At 38.1% G+C, this 23,281-nt stretch overlaps 1 protein-coding gene across 2 annotated transcripts; it reads left to right on the plus strand.

Annotated features, from left to right (window-relative positions):
* The first annotated feature begins 145 nt into the window (after nucleotides 1–145).
* On the plus strand, nucleotides 146–21,260 carry CEP44 (centrosomal protein 44). Of its 2 annotated transcripts, none has more exons than XM_040965728.1 (11): nucleotides 146–233; nucleotides 6,377–6,513; nucleotides 8,640–8,787; nucleotides 10,444–10,590; nucleotides 11,962–12,081; nucleotides 14,231–14,401; nucleotides 15,221–15,427; nucleotides 16,640–16,715; nucleotides 19,577–19,701; nucleotides 19,952–19,989; nucleotides 20,731–21,260. In XM_040965728.1, exons 2-11 carry the CDS (start codon nucleotides 6,425–6,427, stop codon nucleotides 20,771–20,773), a joined length of 1,164 nt encoding a protein of 387 aa, XP_040821662.1. In that variant the 5' UTR covers nucleotides 146–233; nucleotides 6,377–6,424; the 3' UTR covers nucleotides 20,774–21,260. The 2 variants fall into 2 exon arrangements, with proteins under 2 accessions (XP_040821662.1, XP_040821661.1); XM_040965727.1 differs by lacking the exon at nucleotides 146–233 and adding an exon at nucleotides 239–265.
* Nucleotides 21,261–23,281: the final 2,021 nt, after the last annotated feature.

Genomic DNA, 23,281 nt, shown 5'->3' on the forward strand with positions numbered 1-23,281 from the left:
AGAACCATTGAGATGATTCTCTGCTTGGTCTCACTGGCCTCAGGATTCGGGAGGAGCGTGGTGTGGAATCTGCGGCGAGGAATCCCGGAGCGCTCCGGAGCTCGCAAGGTTCCCTTTACAAACGGTCGGCGCGAGCGGCCGGGCTGCGCGCGGGCTCCCAACGGCGGGGACGCCGGCCGGGGCCCGGGCTCCAGAGCAGCGGGCGGCTGCGGGCTTCGGAGCCCGGGGAGCAGGTGAGGGAGCCGGCGGGGAGCCCGGGGAGCAGGTGAGGGAGCCCGGGGAGCAGGTGAGGGAGCCCGGGGAGCAGGTGAGGCGGGGCCTGGGCAGAGTCTCCTCCACCCGCTGCCCTTGGTGAGGCCCCTGGCAGGTGGGAACCAGAATGTGGGTCTTTTATCCTCTTGCAAGTAGAGAGGCAGAGGGCGGGGGAGCCCGACAGGTGCCTCTCTGGCCTATGCTGTTAATAAGGATGAAGGAGGAAGAGTTGTAGCAGTGTCCTCGGCATCGGATTGTGATAGGATTGGGAAATCACAGACGGACGGGTTCCTAGCGGATTTCTGAGCTTACGTCTTCACAGTGTTCCACGTCTTTTTCCCAAGGTCTGCAGACTTTTCTCCTGTGCAAGTTCAGGAATTAAAGCTACTGCAGATTGTTCTAAAGTTGGCTTCAGACCTTTCAATCGTTTTATAAGTGAGCGTAGCAGTCCTACTGAGCTCTATACTTGCCTTTATTCAGCCCCTCCCCATTGTTTGTTTCTTTTAATATCCTGCTTTTAGTGTTTTTCAACTTTGTAATGGACTTATTGAAGTCTTCAGTGAAAGTGTAGAGCAGTGGATTATTTCCCCAATATTCATTTTTTAAAAATATTTATTTTTGTTGGAAACACAGATCAGATTTATGGGTACTGCAGCTTATTTCAGCCCAACCCACCCTAGACCTGGCCCACAAGTGTGCTGACACATGCTGTCACCATGCCCAGCTTGGCCTGACCCCAGCCCTGGTTCTTGTACTCACCAACAGTAGGTACAGCCTAGCAGGGGAATGCCCACGATTCCACTCCAGACATGTTCTCAGCCTTTGATCTTGTGCTTGCAAAGGGTTATTGTGGTCCAGCCTGACATAGCTCACAGCCAGTCCCAGTACTTGCCAGCTGATATTGTGGCTCAGCCCAGCTGGCCCTGACCCATTGTGGCTTTTGTGCTCACCAGTGGGTGCAGCAGCCTAGCTCAGCCTGGCCTGCCCTCAGTCCCAGCTCTTTTGCTCACCAGTGGAGGCAGCTGTCCAGCAAGGGAGTCCCTGAAATTCCTGTACCATGCCTACTGCCAGCCCCAGGTCTTTCATGTGCCAGCAAGTACTGTGGCCCAATCTGAGGTGACCCATCCCTAGTCTCAGCATTTGCTAGCAGGTGCTACAGCCTGGCTTAGCCCAGTCTGCCCCCCCTAGTCTCAGCTTTCAGCTGTGGGTTTAGCAGCCTAGCCCAGCCTGGCTAACCCCAGCCCTCCTGTGAACTGGTAGGTGTTACAGTCCCTCCTGGCCTAGCATGTACCCTGTCCTGGCTCTCAGCTTGTGCCAGTGTGTGTTGGGGACTGACCCTGCTAGCCTGCTCCCAGATCCTACAACAGAGGCTGCAGCTCAGACTCATCTAGCCTGCTCCCAGTCCTGGTTTGTTCTCACCAGTGGGAGCTGCATCCAGCTTGGGAATTCCCCAGGTTCCCCTATCAGGCCTGCTCGCAGCCCCAGATTGCTCCTGTGCTGATGGGTGCTGCTGCCAGACTGGCATGGCCATTCCCCAGTCCTGGCACTCGCCAATGTGGACCGTGGTCCAGCCCAGTTGGCCTGCACTCATTTCAGCTGATTGGTGCTACAGTCTAGCCCGACCTGGCCTACCCCCACGCCAGGCCGCTGTGTGACCTGCTGGGGCTGCGGCCTAATATGACCTGTCCTACACCCATTCTAGCTCTCGGAATCACTAGCAGGTGCATGTTATTCTTCGAAATGTGTGTTCTGGTGATACTGAAAAAGATATGTTTTAGGAACGTGTTTGTCGGAAACTCCCTTACCAGAATAGAAATAATGTAAGAGACACTGAACTGTGTTTCAGGACATAGAAAAACCTACCACAATGAAGTGCATAAAACTAAAGTACATGTACTGGGTAGATGGATTATACATCTGGAAAGACTAAAGGAAGTCTGTGGGAAGAGGTGAAATTTCTAATACACTGTAGTGTAGCCAGTAAAGCTACACCAATCCCACATGGGCACTGGTTTTAGCTGCTTTAGCCATGCTAAGAAGTATTAAATAGTGCTTCTAACTTGAAAATATCTAATGAAAATGAAATTGAGTATCTGTTATACTTGATGTTATACAAAATGCTGAGAAGTGATGAGAGTGTCTTTTCATATCCTCATTTGCCATCAGTCTAACCTCTTTGGTGAGATATATGTAAAATAGTTTGCCAAGTTTTTTTTTTTTAAATCCTGTTTTTTATGATTATGTTTTCTGTTAAGTTGGGAGGGTTTCCCTCTATTACTAGTTTTCTGAGACTTATTATTAAAGTGAGTGTTACATTTTGTCAATTACTTTTTCTGCATCTGTTGTTAATATTTTTGGCCTGCTTATGTGGCACCTTATAGTAATTTGTAGAAAGTTGAATTCCCTGTATGTGTCTGGAGTAACTCTATGGGGCCGTAGTGTTTCATATTCTGGAGAGTCTCACTTGTGTTCTCAGCTCCCAACTTTGGCATTTGCCCTGTCCTGACAACTGAGGGCATTAGGAAATTTTTAACGAGTTAAAAGGCGGTTATTTATTTATTTATTTATTTATTTATTGAAGAAAGAGAGCTACAGAGGTTGAGAGAGCTGGGCTGGTCTGAAGCTAGGAGCTCTTTGCAGGTCTCTCACACCATTGTAGAGGCCAAGGAGCCATCCTCCACTGCTTTTCTGGGCCTTCAGGAGGGAGTTGGGTCAGAAGTGGAGCAGCCTGTACTTGAACCAGTGCCCATATGAGATACTGGCACCATCAGTGAAGGCTTTACTTGATATGCCATGGAGCTGGCCCCTGAATAAATGATTTTTTAAAATAATTATAAATTGCAAATAATGTCATTTAAGAATATATTTTCTTACCTCAACTGTTTCTTTCCTTTTTGTTTTTTAAATCTTACAGAATTGTTGCTTAAAGGTTTGAAGCTATTTACTTAGTCTTCTTTGGAAGCATTTTAAGAAATCTGTTTTAAGATATTTTATAGAGATGTGTCTTATTAATAAACATTTATTTTATTTATTAGAGTCAGAATGGCAGTCATATTTTCTGTATTTAGGCTCACTTCCCAAATTGTGGCAACAGCTGAACCCTGTGCAGGCCGGAGTCGAGGGCCTGAAAGTCCATTGGGATCTCCTACTTGTGGGCCATTTGCTGCTGCTTTCCATTATGGATCAGCAAGGAGTTGGATTGAAAGTAGAACAGCTGGGCCCGGCGTGGTGGCGCAAGTGGTTAAAGGTCCTCGCCTTGCACGCCCGGGATCCCATATGGGCGCCGGTTCTAATCCCGGCAGCCCCGCTTCCCTTCCAGCTCCCTGCATGTGGCCTGGGAAGGCAGTCAAGGACGGCCCAAAGCTTTGGAAACCTGCACCCGTGTGGGAGACCCGGAAGAGGCTCCTGGCTTCGGATGGGCATAGTATCGACCCGTTGCGCTCACTTGGGGAGTGAATCATCGGACGGAAGATCTTCCTCTCTGTCTCTCCTCTCTGTATATCCGCCTTTCCAATAAAAAAAAATAATAAAAATAAATCTTAAAAAAAAAAAAAAAAAAGAAAGTAGAACAGCTTTGACCCTGCTTTTCATGCCTTGGCTGAACCTGCCAGACCACCATAGTTCTTGTGTTGATCACTCAGTATGCTCTTTTAATCTAGGAAATCATAGTGTTCAGTTCTAAAAGATGTTTTACATTATTTCACAATTTCCTTCTTTTGTTTCTCCAGCATGTTTCTGAAATTCCTCCTTGTCAGTTGGGTATGTTGGCTTTATGCTCTAGTTTTCTTAAACCTTCTCTTTATTCTTATATCTTTTTATCCTTTGTAAAACTCTAATTAAGGGGGGTATCATAGTGATGTGCACGGCCAATCCTCCACCTGCTAGAGTCAGCCTCTGTATAGGTGCTGGTTTGTTTCCTGGCTGCTCTATCTCAGATCCAGCTCTCAGCTTATGGCACAGAAAAGAAGTGGAGGATGACCATGGGCCCCTGCAGCCATGTGGGAGACAAGGAAGAAGCTTCTGGCTCCCAGCTTCAGATCAGCTCTTCTTCAGCCATTGTGGACATTTGGATAGAAGACCTCTGTCTCTCCTCTTTGTGAAATCTGCCTTTCAAATAAAATTACATAGATGTTAGAAAAAGAAAAAAAACGTAATTACTTTATCGAACTTCTAACTCATGTAACATTTTGAAATGCAGGGTGACAAAGAGGAGAGAGAGAGCAAGAGCTTTTCCATCAGCTCCTTCCTTCCCCAAATAGCTACCGTTGTCAGGACCGGACAAAGCTGAAGCTAGAAGCCCAGGATTCCTTCTGCCTCTCCCCTGTGGCACTGGCCCACCTCATGCTGTTTTCTCAAGTGCATTTGCAGGGAGCTAGATTAAAAGCAATACAATGTTAATACATATGTTAACAATTGTTACTTTTTTATGTAAAGTCAACTCCTTTATCACATGTAATGCTCTTTGCCCTGAGAATTTGTAATATATGTCAAAGAGCATATGGATACATGGTATTTGACTTAAGAGTTTCCAAGATCAGGGTGGGTTTATTGGAGTGTAAAGTGCATTTTCCATTAAATACATTTTCAATTCATAATAGGTGTATCTGGACATAACTCTCAACTATAAGAGCATCTGTAGTATATAATTCATCTTGAGATTTTACTCTGTTTTATGCCTTAATCATAGAACTACCAAATTTTAAATTTAAAATTTGTATTTATCTCTGCTTTTCATACTAATATAGCTTTTTTGTTGTTGGTATTGATGCCTGTGATTTTTTTCCCCCATAGGTTTATTTTTATTGGAAAGGAAGAGTAATAGACAGAGAGAGACAGAAAGAAAGGGAGAAAAAGAGAGACAGCTTTTATCTACTGGTTCACTTCCCAAATAGACACAGTGGCCAGATTTCGGCTGAAGCCAGAAAATAGAAACTTCTTCTGGGTCTGCCATGTGAGTGCAGGGGGCAAAGACCTTGGGCCATCCTCCACTGCTTTCCCAGGCCTCCAACTGGGAACTGGATTGGATGTGGAGCAGCTGGGACTGGAACCTAGAACTGGTGCCAGTATGGGATGCCAGCATTACAGGTGGAGGCTTAGCTTGCTGTGTCACCATGCCAGCCCCTGATATAGATTTTATTAAAGGTTTATTTATGTATTTAAAAAACTTGCACCAATTTCCTCTGCATTTCCCTGCCCATTTGCAACCCCTTTGGTAGACTTCTAAGTAATCAAGCCATTTCATTCTTTCTAGCCTTACTTACCTGTTTCTTCCTTTCAGAAGAAATCAATTGTTCCTCATTTGTGAACCTCTCTTGTTTCTGCTGATTTTGTGAACTATCTTGTTTCTGCTGATTTCCTCTCACATACAAAGATGGGATTGATCTGTTTAAGTTCTACTGTCTTAGTTATCACTCTTTCATTTTTCATTTTCTAAAATTTCTTAGTACCTCTTATGTCATGTGGAATCTATTCCAGGTCTCTTTCTTCTAGTTGGCATGAATGAGTTTTAATTATTTAATTATAGTCATGTTTAGAAAAATAGAAATGATGGTAATGCATAGATTTATTTGTCATATTTGAGTTGGTGGATCCTTCATTTTATAACTTGTCCATTTTTATTTTTAAGTAAAAGTATGTGACTAGTAACTGAGATGAGAGTCCTGGAAATTATGAGTGAATCTTTGCCAAATCTGTTTTTTTGTTTTCCTCCATGATTGTAGCCTTGACAAGCATTCAAAATAGTCTTTATTCAAATTTATTCAACGTGTTGTTTTCCCAAAGTTTTATTTAACTTTTGAAAAATAAAGTATTTATGAGCATGTTGTTGAGACACATTGTAAGAATAGGACTATGAAGCAAATTCTTTTGCAAGGAGAACCTCACCTCACATTCCGGGATCTGTAGTAGGTACAATGCGGTCCTTGGCCAGTAGAAAATATAATTTAGGGGAAAGGCCTAAGAGAATGGCCACTGCAGCCGTTTAGGAAGTGTAAACCACTAGATGGATGATTCTCTCCCTTGCTGTCTTTCTCTTGCTCACTGTGTAGATACCTTTCAAATAAGTAGATCTCACAAAAATAAGAAAATACATGAACATATCAGTTTTATGGATTTTTATTTTTAGGTGAAAAGCTAGAATATTTAAAGAGTTGGAGCTGCATCCAATGTTAAAATGGCACCAGGTGACTTAAAAAGAAGCTTACGGAACCTAGAGCAAGTGTTACGCACACTAAATTATCCAAATGAGGTGGATTCTGCAGGGTAAGTTATAACATCAAAATTTTTGTTAATGGTTTAAAATAACATTTGACATAAGAAAAGTACATAGAGAAAAATACAGGTTTTATTTAGGTCATACTTAAGTTTACTTTGAAATGATTCAGCTATTTGTGAAAGAGGGAATTATAGGAGTTTGTTTCTAAATATGAATCAATGAACTATTTCAACTAAAGAGATGTAAAACAATTTCATAAAAGCATAGCATATATTGATACAAGGCACCATCTTTGTATAACTTTTAAACTGGATACAAAATTGCTTTCATTAGTTATATAAATTACTACCCTTGGGCCCAGCGGCATGGCCTACCAAGAAAGTCCTTGCCTTGAACACCCCGGGATCCCATATGGGCGCTGGTTCTAATCCTGGCAGCTCCACTTCCCAAACAACTACCTGCTTGTGGCCTGGGAAAGCAGTCAAGGATAGCCCAAAGCTTTAGGACCCTGCCACCTGCATGGGAGACCTGGAAGAAGTTCCTGGCTCCTGGCTTCGGACCAGCACAGCACCATCCGTTGTGCTCACTTGGGGAGTGAATCATTGGATAGAAGATCTTCCTCTCTGTCTCTCCTCCTCCTCTGTATATCTGACTTTCCAATAAATAAATAATTCTTTTTAAAAAAAATTACTACCCTTTCAAAGATATTCAATTGATTGGCTATTTATACATGTAAACATTATTCCCAAATCGAAAGTTGTGCCTGGCACATATTAAGAGCTGATGAAACATTTATTAAATGAATGACTTAGAAGGGACATGTGTAGGTTACATTCAAGTAGAGTGAAAGTAATAAACCAACTCCCAAGTAAATCCTCAAATAATAGTCTTTACATGTAAGCGTGAGTTAATCTAATAATACACTAGGAAGAAGTGCCCTCAAGAGAGCGCTAAAGATAGAAGGATAATTCACACAGTAAGGACAAAATTTATTTCTTGTTATTATTATTTACGAGATTATACATGAAAAGCAGAAGGAGGGAAACAAATGTACCCTGTTGTATAAGCTAATTGTCCTATTTCCCCAAAACATGAACATCTTGATTATGTAGAACTTATAAAGATTTACATAGTTTAGGCAGCCACGTTTTCTGCTTACTACTTTTTAACACATTTTAAGGTTTAACAATATGCTTTTTGTTGCACATTTTAACAAGATGTTTTGAATAGCTTGCAGTAGCCAATATTCTCCTGTTTTCTGAGTATGGTGTTTAAACATCTAATTTTCTAATGATACTCAAATACCATCAAGAACAGTCGAGTTCAGAGTATTCTGTAATGGAGTATCATCTGCTGGGTCTACTGCTTCTTCCACAAAGACTCGCATTTTCTTCTACCTGTCATGTACATATGTGTGCACGTACCGTGCCCCTGCACTGAAGCCCATATGTAGGTTGTTTCCTTTTGTGTGTGTGGCTCCTCCTTTTCCTGTAACTAATTTCAAGTAAATAAAAGTAAAGCTTTCAAACAAAGTGTGAAACAACACATATTGAGTCCCCTGAGAGAGAACTATGGATTGGAAAGATCACAAGGGCTTCCTTGAAGGCTTGAGCTGTGCCAGTGCTTCCGGAAACATTAATAGTAGTTCAATAGAAATGATGCAGATACGTTTCCAATGCAAGAAACCCATTTAGCAAAGAAGGTGCAGCCTTTAAATGTAAGTGAAAGACACTTGGAATTGATGACTTACCTTCGTGACAATACGTGCTTTTTCCATCCTGGCTTTGCTCATGTGTAATGTAAATGTGTTATTTTTACCTCTACCAATATGTGCTGGAAAACAACAGAGAGAGCAGTTTTTTGAAAAGCAAAGCATTTGTTTTATTAAAAGATGAGAGGTTAAACTTTAGAAAATCAGTTAATATTGTTAATATTATGGTAAATAGACTGTTGGTGTTAGAGAATTATGAGAAGTCGTAGAACAGATATGCAACAGTATTTCATAATTTGATTAGGCTGGCTTCTGGGTGGGAGATGAAATCTAGAAGGTCGTGTATCTCCTAGTTACTATAGCTGTAGTGCTTAGTTGTAAGTTATGTTATTTCCAGTACTTCCTTCATGTTCCAGCTTTGTGGAATTATACTTAGTAAGTCTTTTTCTTTTTCCCTCACAGTTTAATAAAAGGAGATGCAGCAGCTTCTTTGCCCATCATCAGCTATTCTCTTACCTCGTACTCACCTTATGTAACAGAACTCCTGGTGGATTCCAATGTAGAACTCATAGCAAAGAATGACGTGCGCTTTGTAGACACTGTCTATAAGGTATTTGGAGTTTATGACACAAATATTTTAGAAGTTACTGTGATTTTAAAAAGATAATGTTTTAGTAATCACTCCTTATATATAGTTATACGTTACTTAACATTTTTGAGAAATGGATCATTGGCCGTTTTCTCATTGGGTACACATGATGCAGTGTGCTTATGTAAACCTAGGAGCTTTAAGTATGACCAGCCTGGGCTGTATAGTATATTTGTTTGCTTCTAGGCTGCACACCTGTATAACATGTTACTGGACTCAGTACTATAGCATTTATAAAACAAAGTGTCTAACCGTAAAAATGATACAGTGGAAATAAGAGGCAACAGACATTTTTCTGCTTCATTACTATCTTTTGAGACTTTCATCATATATGCAATCTATCACATATATGGTCTTCATCAGTACAGCCTTGTGCAGTGCGTGACTATAATGCAGCAGAGGTAAATCAACAGAGTGTGTTCATATGCTGTTATGCCATTTAAATGTGATCCTGTTGAAATCAAGATGCAGTTCAGCTTTGTGTACTGAGTGTTTCTTACTCTAAAAATAGCTGGTAAATATTTGTCAATGGCTGTCATTTGTTCCTTTTCTATCAAATGTAGTAAATTCGGTATGTTGATAGAAATTGGGAATAAATGTGATTAGATTTAATGCAAATTGTAGTTCATTGAGTTATGAGTTAACTACGTTTTAAGAAGTAACTGAAACTTTGAGGTATTGTGTTGGTTGAGGTCTCAGACTGTCATTTGTCTACCATTTGTGGTTCGCATGTATGTATGTATGTGTGTGTATGTGAGTATTGAATGTAATTTTATTTAATTTTTAAAAAATCATCAATTTTTGCTGTGAACTACAGCTTTTTTCATAACTGTGTCTTTAACATTTAGAGTTTTTATCATTTTGACACATTCATATATATACATATATAAACTCTTTTTCTTAAAAATAGGGATAGGGATATCACTAAAATATGGGATTTGTGACAATGTAGGGAAAGAAGAGTCTTTGTCTTTAAAATGGTATAGTTCAGGAAAGCAATATTAATTTGTACCATTTTCTTTTTTTAAATGATAAAGACTACTTATCTAATCTAAGTACGTGTGTTGAGAGAGACTGTTCAATGTGGTTTCTGTATTAGATATTCCTGTATTTTACCTCTAATCGTAGAAAGTGTCTGTGGAAGTTGAAGAGGCACTGCTCAGAAATTACAGGGTTAGAAACAGGAAAGTTCTGAAACCAGCAGAAGCTAGTGTTTCTGTTTTCAAGTGAGAAGTGATTGAGGAGCTGACTGACTTGTCTAAAATTCATGTAATGCAGGAAGAATAAATTATGATTTTTCTGAACACATGGCATATTTTGCAGAGCAAATGAGTTTTTCTAGTAACTGAGGATATTAGATTTTTCTGTGATCATTGACTATTATGTTTTCGTCTCTCTGGACAGCTGTCTCTTCTGTGGAACGTCCCTAGCTCCTTGTTTCTACCTGGATACCTCTCCTACCTGGTTATGTCTCAAACCAGCACTGTCCTTTAGCTAATGGCTCGATTCTCCTCTCAAAGGTAGCCATTGCCCTCCTGACCAGACGACTACTTATTGTCCTGGATTTTAGGAAGAAAATGCTCCTAATTATTACATCTGTCCCTTTCCTCATTACAGCTTCTTCGTGATCAATTTAACTATAAACCAATTCTGACAAAAAAGCAATTCATCCAGTGTGGATTTGCTGAATGGAAAATCCAAATAACTTGTGATATTTTGAATTTTGTTATGAAAAAGCACAAGGAGTTGAGTGGTCAGCAGAAGGTACTTTTATGAATTTTTTTTAGATATTTATTTTCTTTATTTGAAAGACAGTTACAATAGAGAGAAGGGAAAGACATAATGGTTTGTTTTTTAAAGTTTTATTTTTATTGCAAAGTCATATATGTAGATGGGAGGGGAGACAGAGGAAGATCTTCCGCCTGCTGATTCACTCCCCAAGTGACTGCAATGCCCAGAGCTGAGCTGATTCAAAGCCAGGAGCTGGGAGCTTCTTCCAGGTCTCCCACATGGGTGCAGGGTCCCAAGGCTTTGGACTTTCCTCATCTTTCCCAGGCTGCAGACAGGGAGCTGGAAGGGAAGTGGAGCAGCTGGGACATGACGGGTGCCCATATGGTATCTTACCCAGGCATGCAAAGTGAGGACTTTAGTCACTATGTTGCCACACTGGGCCCAAAATGGATAGGTTTTTGCTAACTTATTATTTGTGTGTGTGTGTAAAATCAGTGCCCTAGATTGTAAATTATTTGCATAGTACAATTGCTGAATTATTCATGTTTGGATAATCTTACAAAGATTGATGTTGATCTAGTTACTTAACTTTATGTAACTATGACTTCAGAATGCCAGTCCTAAACTAACAGTTCAAACCTAGTAAATTTTTACTACTTGTTAGTTTTTAAAAATTACCACTTGGGAGGATATTTGGTGTTGTGGTTAGGATGCCATGTAAGTCACCTGCATTCTGTATCAGGATTCTGGGTTCAAGTCTTGGCTCAGTTTCTGATTTCACCGTGGGAAGCAGCAGGTAAATTCAAGTTCGTGGGTCCCTGCTCCCTTAGGTTGAGTACTAAGCACTGGATTTTAGCCTGGCCCAGTCCTGAAGAGATAACAGGCATTTGGAGAGTGAATGCAAATGGATGATCTCTTTCTTTCACTGACTCTTTCCCTGTCTCTTTTAATAAAACTAAATCATTTTTTTTTTTAAAAGATAACTTCCAGCCCAGCACGGTAGCTTAGTGGCTAAAGTCCTCCCCTTACACACATCTGGATCCCATGTGGGCACCAGATCGTATCCCGACTGCTCCATTTCCCATCCATTTCATTGCCTGTGGCCTGGGAAAGTAGCCAAGCATGACCCAAAGCCTTGGGACCCTGCACCCTCATGAAGACCCAGAAGAAACTCCTGACTCCTGACTTCAGATTGGCTCGGCTTCAGGAAGTGAAACAGCAGATGGATGATTCTTTCTGTCTCTCTCTGTAAATCTGACATTCCAATAAAAAACAAGTAAATCTTTTTTTTAAAAGATAGCTTCATTATTTACGCATTATATCTCAAAATATTTGATGATAATCAAATATTTAAATACACATGATGCTTTTACTCAAAACTATGTCTAGCAACTTTTTTTTTAGACTCCATCGCAACAAAGGGAGAAAATTGTTTTTAAGTCAGAACCTTCTTCAAGCAGTGAGAAAACATCTGAAGAACCTGTTGGTGTTGATGTTACTGGCAAGATTCTGACATCAGGAAAGGTATGAATGTAAAAGTGAATGTGAATTACATATTTTTTAAAGTTATCTATTTAGTTAATCCAATATATAATTTCACTCTAGTAAGTGGTAAAACTTTCTAGCCAGACATTAACATATTGAGATTTCTAATAGTATATACTACATAGATTTTGGGGAACATTCATAAAGTTCTAAGAAGAAAATAGAATTTTGAAATTGAATAAGCTTTCTCTTTTTGTTTATGATTTCTAATTTTGGCTCATTTCCCAGCTAAAATAGTGGTAATTTAAGATTATTCTAAAGTCATCTATATTTATTCCTAATATATATCTGGTGTTCTAAGCCTTGGGACATGTGAGGAGTATACTATTAGTAGTAAGCTAACGATGCTCCATTTATATATGTTCATATTGCCATAGTCAGTAATATAAGTTACATAATGACTGCTAGTTCCTAAATGTGGAATCTCATTTTGGGTTAATGTTTTGAATATCATCTGTTCATAGATATCTTCTCTACTTCTTTTGTGTGCTCTGAGCACCTGTGGTTAAATGGGTCTAGTAAAGTTATAGGTACAGATTTTTCAACTCCCAGAGTGGTTTGAGCCAAATGTTATTTTATAATGATAAATGTATTTCAGCTGTCTTCCATCTGAGGAAAATACTTTAAGATTAAAGAATGAAATACTGAATAATTAGGATGTAATTATGCAGAATCAGCATTGTGCCTGCAATGCCAGCATCTCATGTGGGCACCAGCTCGAGTTCTGGTTGCTCCACTTCTAATCTAGCTCTTTGCTAATGTACCTGGGAAGGCAGCAGAGGATGGTCCACTGCTTGGGTTCATATCTCCCACGTGGGAGAACAGGAAGAAGCTCCCAGATTTTGCCTTTGAGGTGGCCCAGTTCTGGCTGTTGCGGACATTTTAGAAAATGAATCAATAGACTGACGATTTCCTTCTGTGTCTTCTCCCACCTTGTTTAACTATCTTACAAATAAACAAGTCATTTTTTTTTTCTAGAAACTGTGTATGCATACTGCTTCTACAAAAGGAAATAAGCAGAAGAGACTTATATAAGTTCACAGCTTATTAGGATTAGTACCTAATTAAACAGTCTAGTACCTTTTCCCCATGACTTTCCTCTTGTTATTGTTAAGTTTAATTGTTAGTTGAAGGTCTAATATGTTGTGGTTTGTTTAATAAAGAAAAATTATAATGAGTGCTACTCATAAAGCCTGTTCTTGATGATCTATATGTGAATTATGACCCAATTTTTTTTAAAAATAACTTTTGATTATAAAATATTTCATTTAAAAAATCTTACATGCATATTGAGCAATTTATCAGCTCTGCTGATCTGATTTCACCTTCATTACAACCACTTTTGCCTACATCTTTTCCTTTATAGACTAGAGTATTTTGAAACAAATCTCAGACATCGTTAAACAAATAAAGCAATATTTTTTAAAATATAAAAATGTTTTAGGGGCCCAGTGCTGTGGCGCAGTGGTTAAGGTCCCCGCCTTGCACACCCGGGATCCCATATGGGCGCCGGTTCTATCCCAGCAGCCCCACTTCCCTTCCAGCTCCCTGCCTGTGGCCTGGGAAAGCAGTCAAGGACGGCCCAAAGCTTTGGGACCCTGCACCCACGTGGAGACCTGGAAGAGGCTCCTGGCTTCGGACCGGCATAGCATGGGCTGTTGCGCTCACTTGGGGAGTGAATCATCAGACGGAAGATCTTCCTCTCTGTCTCTCCTCTCTGTATATCCGCCTTTCCAATAAAAATAAAAGAAATCTTTAAAAAAATGTTTTAAAATCATAACCACAAGCTATAGTAATATATAAGTGGTTTTACTATTAATAGTTTATGGGGGCTGGCATTGCGACATAATACATTAAACTATTGCCTTCAATGCAGAAATCCCATATGATTTCTAGTTGCAATTCTGCCTGCTCCTCTTCCCATCCTCCTCCTGGCTCATGCATTGGGAAAAGCAGCAGGAGATGCCCCAAGTTCTTGGACTGCCAACAACAGAAATGAGTAAAGCACCTGGCTCCTGGTTTTGGTCTGGCCTGGCCCCGATGCTCCTTTTCAAAATTTCTGTGTGTCTTTAAAATAAAAACATGAAGGCATTTGAGTACTTGATACATTTTTTTTTCCTCTATGCAGAAAAAAGTGGTGGTGATCCGTCATCTGTATGACGAAGATAATGTTGAAATTCCTGAAGATACATCAAGTACAGTGACAGAGGTTAAAGAAACATTTGATGTGAATGATGTAAATATTACTGAAATAGACATTCCTGAAGCAAAGGACCCTGAAGTCAAGGCTGAGCAGCAAGTAAGAATTTGGACTTACTTTGATATACATGATTATTTCATCATAGAGTCTTTGGAATATTTCTAGCCTTTAGAGACACTAGCCATGATGTATTATCTATGTTATTACAAAAGAATCAGTGAGTCTTACTTAATATAGTTGAGAAGATACCATTTGCTGCTTTTGTCTAAGGCATTGGATAAGTTACCAGCAGTAATTGGCAAATAAATGGCTGTGTGTAGTGAATGTTCGCTACCACCCATCCTGAACAGGGAATGAAAAGGATTAGTACTTCACAGCCTTTCATGTTATCCTTTCTTATCAGAATGTGATTTGTGCTATTCCTTATTTAGTTGGACTCTAATACTTCTATGTCAGACCTACACTGTTTCTACTAAACCTTCTTTTCCTAGCCTCTCACTGTCTTGTGAGTCCTGTGCATTTATAAAAAGCCCAGCTAGCTGTTGGAAGGCCCATTGAGCAATCTCACTGTTAAATGAATATCATTTTGGTCTTAGCTTTGTGCTGGCTGGTATTACAAGAATCTAGTTAATGGCAATTTTATTGTATTACCTAGAATTATTAAAAAGCATGCTTTAAATTACTCTATAAAGCAGTGTGAAGTAGGTAATTCTGTTACCACTTGTTGTGTCTTTGTTGAAGAAATGGAGACATGATGACTGTGCGCTATACAGATGAACTGGTTTAGGGGTGCAGGCAGTCCTCCTCCTCGGACAGCACTTCTCATCCTGACGCCCCCAGTTCGAAATAACACAGTACACATTGATTTTAGAGTTTTGGTTTGTGTAATAATATTTCTAATCTCTCTGATAATTTTAGGATATAAATATTACTCCTGAGATTACTGTACTACAGACTATGCTTGCTGAATGCCAAGAAAAGCTTAAGAAACTTACTTTCTTGGAGAACAGGTTAGACTATTTAGAAGAAAAAATGAAAGGAAAAGTAATGGTAAATGAAAAGACCTGGATTAACCTCCTAAGTCGTGTCACTCTTCTGGAAACAGAAATGCTTTTATCAAAAAAGGTATTTTTCTTTCCTTGACATTTATATAATATAAAATAAAACATTTCTTTTTATTCTCTTGGGAATACCAATATTGAGAATAATTGGGTAGGAAATATTTTGTTAGAATGGAATCTTGTATAAATATAGATTGTTTTATGAGTATTTTCTGTTCATCAAATAAAGTAGCCTGAAAAGATAGTCTTCTCAGCGAGTGAGGTTGGTAGATTCAAACAACTTACTCTCTGCTTCCATATTTAAAAGATATTTTCTTACATATAAGAATATTTATGTACTGTTATAGATTGAGATTTTAGAGCTGTTGATACTGCTTGGTAGCACGCCAAGTGAAATAGGAATATGTTTGATTTTGCTTATTTTGATTTTTATATGATTTACTAAGTATTTGTATATTTATTTGACAGGTAAAGACACACACACACACACACACACACACACACACACACACACACACACACACACACAGATTGAGAAAGCCCCATCATTTCACTCACTCCCCCAGTGTCCTGTGTAGGCAGTGCCTGACATGTGAAGCTGGGAGCAGGGAATCTGATCTCATAGGAATGTGGCAGGATCCCAGTTGCTTGGGAGACCTCTGTGTCTGAGGGTCTAGATTAGCAGGAAGCTAAAAGCAGGAACAAAGCCGAGGTTCAAACCCAGGTACTGACTTGGGAACTGAATGTCTTAATTAGTGTCTTCAATGCAAGACTGGATATCTGCCCCTATTATTATGTATGTTTTTAAAAATACAAATGGCATCTATTTTCACAAAGTGGAAAAGTGAAAATTTTGCAGAAGGGAAAAACAATCAAAATAACGACCCTTCCTTTCACTTATTATTCATTTCCTTCAATCTATTCTTAATTCATAAAAATAATAAATTCGCTATTATCTTATTCAAATTTTGGAAATGTGTTTCATGCATTCAGAATTTCTATTTGTGGTCTGTCCTACTGGAGAGTGAAAATGTTGGTTTCAGGAAGTCTATTGTCTGTTTCTATATTTAATGGATTATTTCTTAATGTGCCTCATTAGCACAGTAGGTAGTGTATTAGTATCATAAAAATATTTCTTATACATACTAATTTTTGTATGTATTACTGCATTGACTACATGAGTAAAATATTTAAATGTTTTTGTTTTTCTTGGTGATAAGCACAGGAAATAAGATTTTTTTTATATCATTCTAAATATTTAACTGTATTATTCCAGAATGATAACTACATAGACCTTAATGAAGTAAATGAGGACCATGCTTCTACCAGTAGCATGATGCTAATGAATCCTGGTAAGTTCTTAATGGCACTAGTATGGGATACAAAATGCAACGTTATTAAAAAACGTTTGTAAAGGTACTTGGTTGTTTTGATACTCAAGACTTTATTTTTAGAAGTAAGTTACTTTCCTCCTAGTGCAAAGAAAATGTTGAACCTACAGATTACTAAAGCCAAGGCTTGGTAAGGAATGAGTTTGTGTTTTATTTAAGGTGAATAATTTCTGCAGTTCCAAATTGCTGACTTGCAGGACTGGCTGCTGCCATGTGCAGCTCCAGTATCGTGTACAGGTGCCAGTTTGAATTCCAACTGCTTCACTTTTAATTTAGCTCCCTACTTTTTGGGGTAGGAAAGCGGTGAGGATGGCACAAGTTCGTGGGCCCCTGCCACCATCTGGAAAACCTGGTTTCATCCTGGCCCAGCCCAACATTGAGGCTGTTTTGAGAGTGAACCAGTTTTTGTTCTTTGGATTCTTGCATTTTTGTGAAAGAAAAGGGCTACAGTTTGTCCCATGTACATTAAATCATATGTCCAATTGAGGATTCACCATGAAGTTAAATATCTGTGGACACTGAACATCATTAAATTTTTCAGGTTTTACTTGCATTGCAGCAGTAATAATAACAATGCAGTATAGTACTCACTGTGTATCTGGCACTGTTCTAACTGCTGTGTTAACTCATTTTGTTCTCACAGCAACCACGAGTGGTAAGTACTATTGTTATCCCTGTGTTACAAATGAGGAAAGAAGGAACAATGAGATTAAGCAATAATATCAACTTCACTCAGTTATTGAACAGTATAGTAAATTATATATATGTATATATATATATATATATGTATATTTCATTTGAAACACAGAGTGACAAGATGGAAAGACAGAAATCTGTCTGCTGAGTCACCCCGTACATGACCAAAACAGTCTGGGCTTGGGCCAGTTCAAAGCCAGGAGTGTGCAGCACCATTCAGGTCTCCTGCGTGCATGGCAGGGTTCCAAGCACTTGGGCTATTTTGCACTGCTTTTGCAGGTCCTTTGGCAAGGAGATGAATAAAAGTGGAACCAATGGGACACAAACCGGCACTCCAAAATGGGCTGTTGGTGTTGCTGCAGTAGATTTGAATTCAGGAAACTGGCTCTGATGGTTTGTCATAGTGTACGTGTTGGTATTGTACATGAAACACTTTCAGTGACTTATTTGAAGTATTTGAGGTGTTGCCTCATGTACTAAACTTACTACGGATTGCAAATTGAGAAATTGATAGGATGTTGACTTTTTTCTATGTATCATTCATGCGTGTGTTCAACAAAGGTCAACCCCAAGAGCCTGGAGAGAAAAGGCTTTGTCTTATGGTCTGCCCAGCAGAGGAACAGTATGCCTCTGTTCCTATATCCAGTGTCTGGTGGTAGTAAGGCTCAGATATTTACACACTGGGAAAAACAACTCTGAATGCCTAGGATTGGCAAAACTTGGCCTTTTGATATTTTGACTTGAATGTTCAGGCTTGAGATTGACCAATCGGATTGCTCAAAATCACGCTAATAATAAAGGAAAGAAAACAGTCCTGTACAGAAAAACAGGCATGGAGCAGATGGAAAGAAAACTAGACAGAAGACAGTGTGTGGCTCCTTGGGATAAATTTTCTATTGGTTCAGTCCATGTGTATTAAAATGAGGGGTCTTTAAAAAAGGTTCATGGAAGTATAAATTATGATACAGCCATGCATGGATTTCGAACAGTCTTAAACATATAGCTTAATTCCACTTTTTCATGAGCTTCTTGCTGTGCTCTTTTACTTTGTTCCCTAGTTGAGTGAAATTGAGTAAGCTGGATGGGAGTGGAGCAGCCACCACACGAACCGGTGCCCAAATCGGATGCTAGCACTTTGAGGCAGAGGATTAGCTGGTTGAGACACGACTGGCCCCTGTATACCTTGTTTTATCTGCCACTTCTCTTTTTTTTTCCCTCTATATTTAATACCTTTTATCAGTTTTTAGCCATATTAGTAAAAATCAAACTTGTCAAATTTTCAAATGGTAATTTTTCTACATCTAAAAGTTATAACTCGCAAAGAACAACTTAGGTTTTTCCTGCCTTGAAAATGCTTATCAAATCCTGTATTTCACAGATTTTTGAAACATGCAGAAAATGAGAAATATTCCAATGAATCAAGTATATGTGAATCAAATGAATGTGATGACAAAACCACTTTCCTTTGAGAGAATGGCTATATATTTTTTTTTAAATCCAGTGCTTAGATACAAAGTGTGAGCAAGAAAATTCAGTCTTCTTTTCTTCGTTACTCTAACTGAAGTGTAGAACTTAGAGCAATTTGACAAGAACGCATCTTATGCATGAGGTCCTGTATCTAACAGGCAAGGTGGACTGTCATTTTGTTAAATTAGTATACCAGGATACCTAAAATGTGGCTTTCATTTCCTTAGATAAGTCTGTGTGGGTTTTAAATTTTGTTTTTGTTTTTTCTTTCTATATGTGGCAACTTAGAAAGGGCTGTTTCCTTTGAAAATGCTTACATAGGCAGTTCTAATAATAGCTGCCATTTGCCATAGAACAATAGTTAAACCAATTGTGAAATGTTTAAACATTACTAAATAAAAGCATCATGACAAATTAATTGACATTTATTATTTGAATATATCCACCTTATTGCCTTTCCTATTTATTCAGTGATTGTTATCTAACAATTATGAGGCTTTTTATAATGTTTTTGTGGTCTCTTTAAAAAGTGCCAGAATCTCATGCTTTATGTATGTTAGTAGTCATATTAAAATAATACTTTTCTTCCATTTGTGAACAAGTTTTAGGTGGTTGTCATTGCTGTGAATGGAAAAGCTAACCTAACCATTTCTTCACAGATAAAAAGAATAAGATGGAGGGGCAAGCACATGTCCCTCTGTCCTCTGGCTACAGTACAGCATCATCAGATTCGACTCCCAGAGCCTCTACTGTGACCTACTGCGGTTTAAAAGACTTCCCAGAGGTAAGAAAAGGTCAGCTGCTGAGATAACTTCCTCTCTGAGGTCAGGAAAATAAGCAAGTGTTGGTTTTAGCTGTCCGCACATTGGCCAGAGAAATAGCACAACTGTATAAATTTTAATCTCTTGGAAATCGTTAGTGATAAGTGAACAGTAATTAATGCAATGTTTCAGACTATTTTTGTATTCATGGTCCATCTTTGATGATGGTTTACTTTAAGAAATCTCCTAAATTTGTTGCTTTTTAAATTAAAGGAAACAACAATCCAGAAAATGGAAAGGATGAAAAAAATGTAAGTAACAGAAAGGGGCAACAGAACTTCATTTCTCTGCAGGGAATTGTGTTGGATTGCAGCATATATAAAATGCGCATGTGTGTTTCAGACCTGAAAGGGCTCTCACTCACGTGTGGAATTTCCTTTAGGACTCCAGTGCATAATAAATCCACCTACAGTTATATGTTTGTAAGATGAGTCACTGGTTTGATTTCCAACAAGTGATGTAAAATATTGTTAATGGAATTAATTGTGAATTAAAGAGTGCAAAGATATGTTGGTTGATAGTTAATCAGGACTATTGTAGAATTTCATAATTGGTATATCAAAATGTCAAATAATGTAGATGGGTGATTTGAAGAAATTTTCAGTATTATTAAAACATTGCTTGTCTTTTCACTGAGTTATTGATAGTACTAAAAGTGATATTTTTATCTAGGACAAATAACATTGTACATGATTTTTAAAAGAGAGACTCAAAGGAAGCCCAAAATAAAATCACTTAAGACTGTTACACAAACTTTCAAAAATTACAGTATCTTTCTTTGAAGTTTTAAACATGCTAAAATACTTTGCACTGCAAGAATTAAAAACTTGGGTTTGGCTTTCATTGGTCCTCCTCCCTGGCCATACTGTGCTTATGTTTAGTAATCATAATTTTACCCACAAATAAGATATCCAAGAATATAATTTCAGCAACAGATCTTATGATTCAGTATGATTATTTTCTTGATACAGTATTCATTTATTCTGTTTCAGGTTTGAAGAGACTGCAGAGTTGCTGAAATGCCCAAATCACTAGCTATAGTATTTTCTGCATGAACTTTTAAAATTTTGCTGTTGTACATGTTGTATATTTAAGAATTCCCTTTAAATTTTTAATATACTGTTTGATTAATAATTTGAGTTCCTTTTCTTAGAGTTTCTTCATTTCTTAATGAATAAATAGTTTCACTTTTTTTGAGCTGTGATTACATTGCTATTTTCTGTCTCACCTTTCTTAGAAAAAGCTTACACCCTGGTACATTTCTTTTACAGAGTGAAATCATTACAGCCCTGTATTTTTATGTTGACATTTGTTGGCGGTGTGCTAAGTAATATGTTTTTTAAAGTACAGGCTTGAGGACCGTGGTTTACATCCTGTTGGAAACACTCCAACAGACTTGCATATTGTACCCAGGAGGCTCTCATGCGTACTGTCTTGCCATCTGTACTGCGAATAAGTTGTAATGAGAAGTTAAAAATGTTCACTGAAAATTAAATAAAACAAAATATAGCATTTTATGCTCAGTAAACGGCAGTAACTTTTTTTTTTCCAGTTAACTCAGAAAGTTAAGGATGTGATTTTTTTTTTCTTGTATTTCAAAGTAGATTGGAAGATCTCACTGTGAAAAATCTGCTGAGTATTTTATTATTATAAGGAAAGATTTTTTTAGTGTATAAGTCATCGATTCTACCCTATTTATTCTTTTATTTATAATATATATTATGTAAGTTTTCAATGACAAGTGTAAAGCTTTAAGTTACAATTATGAGAAGTATTAACTGTTAGGAAAGCATTTTTGGTATGCTAATAGATGTTCAGAAATTGGACTTTGCGTTGGCAAACAGAATGATAGAATCGTGGATTTAAAAGTTTCATTAAATAGTTCCAAAATTAATGAATCCTTTTAGCTTTGATTTCAAAATATCAGAGAAATACATATGTGGAAACTTCAAGAGGATACAGTGGCAGAACTGCCAGTGTTAGCTCCAGGGCTGGCATAGGATGATAGCGCCACCTGGTGGTTCACATGCCAGTTTTTCTCTCTTCTGGTAAAGTGATTTCCTGTGAAACATATTGCACATCTTGAAAACATTTTTTTGAAGTTTTATTATAGAAGAAAGAAGATAAGGTAAGTCTCTTTGTCTCTTTCTCCCTCTCTATCTAGTGTAAATATATGTAAAATGTGATTTTTAAACATTTCTAGTGTAATTTACATTGCCAGCAATACTAATTTATTGGAAATAAAGCATTTCATATGTATGTTGCAAAGTGGAAAATTAAAATCCACATTTTCTTGCATCTGTAACTTTAAAAGGGAAGGGAATAAAATCACTCAAAATACTACACACACACACACACACACACATTTATACTTACCAAGAATTACCCTGTGCTATTTTGACAAGATAGTCTTTGTAAAAATAAAGCAAGTTTGATTTGATTAAAGTCATTGGAGGGATGGCCAAATTATTCTGTCTTTTAGATTATTCTGATTATTCTGTCTTCTAGAAACCGTACAAAAATTTTTTCAGCTAATTTTGTAATTTGTGACAGTAAATTAGCTTGAAAACCTTGAATAGGTCAGGCAGGGAAGCCAGAGGTGATCTGTAGCGGAATAATTGATCCTTACTTGACTGGAATTTTCACTAACTCTGTCACGTAATTCTTGCATCAGCTGGATGTAAAATGTTATATACCAGCTAGAGGGTGTTGTCCTGGCTGTATTATTATCTGAGTCAGAATGGATTGAGATCGTAACAGAACACTGTAAAAGATGCAGGGGGAAATTGCTAAGAAAAGATGGAAAAAAATTTAACATTAACAGCATGAACATTGGAGGCAAAGCGCGAAGGACTGTGAAGTTGGAAAGAGTAGTTTGTTTTTTACCGTTTTGAATGTGACGTCTTCAACATACAGCATATTCCTTAAAAATGAGACTTTAGAGGCTCTGGAGCTGTGTTTCCTGCCGTTTATTACTCACGGCTTTATATAACTGATAGGCACCGGGGAAACGTTACAGACTAAAGAACCTTGTCAGTTTTATAGACTGCAGCCCTTTCGGAGTTCAGGTAACTTCATAGCTTTAATTTTATTTATTTTTAACGGTCCCCGGGTTTGTCTAGTCCCTTCCTTTGAAACTGACAGATGTAGCAGGAGATTGGAGGAACTTTAAAGCACAAAATTAAAACTTTCCTTTTTCTATCACTTAAGTGTTAACATACGTAATGAAAATGACATATATTTTGTACTGCTCAAAAAAAATTCTGGAAAATCACTACAGTACTGAGTAGCAGCGTCATGAGAGTGTGCAAACTTTTTTTTCTTATTAGGACATTTAAAAAAATTCCATGTTGACTTTACCATGATTTCCATTTATTTCTAAGACTTGTAGGAGTGGAGCCTGTATGTTTTTTTCCTTTTGAAGTCCACTCAGTCACTAATAAAACATTCATTTTCTTTTGTTTTTTAATACTAAACTGTAAAATGTTAAATGCAGTGTTTTAAAATTAAGAACAGAGGGATTATTCAGCGGGTTTAAATTTT

The sequence above is a fragment of the Ochotona curzoniae genome, unplaced genomic scaffold (genome assembly GCF_017591425.1).
Source record: "Ochotona curzoniae isolate NIBS_2020 unplaced genomic scaffold, NIBS_Ocur_1.0 scaffold_4505, whole genome shotgun sequence".
In the NCBI taxonomy this organism is placed as follows: Eukaryota; Metazoa; Chordata; class Mammalia; order Lagomorpha; family Ochotonidae; genus Ochotona; species Ochotona curzoniae.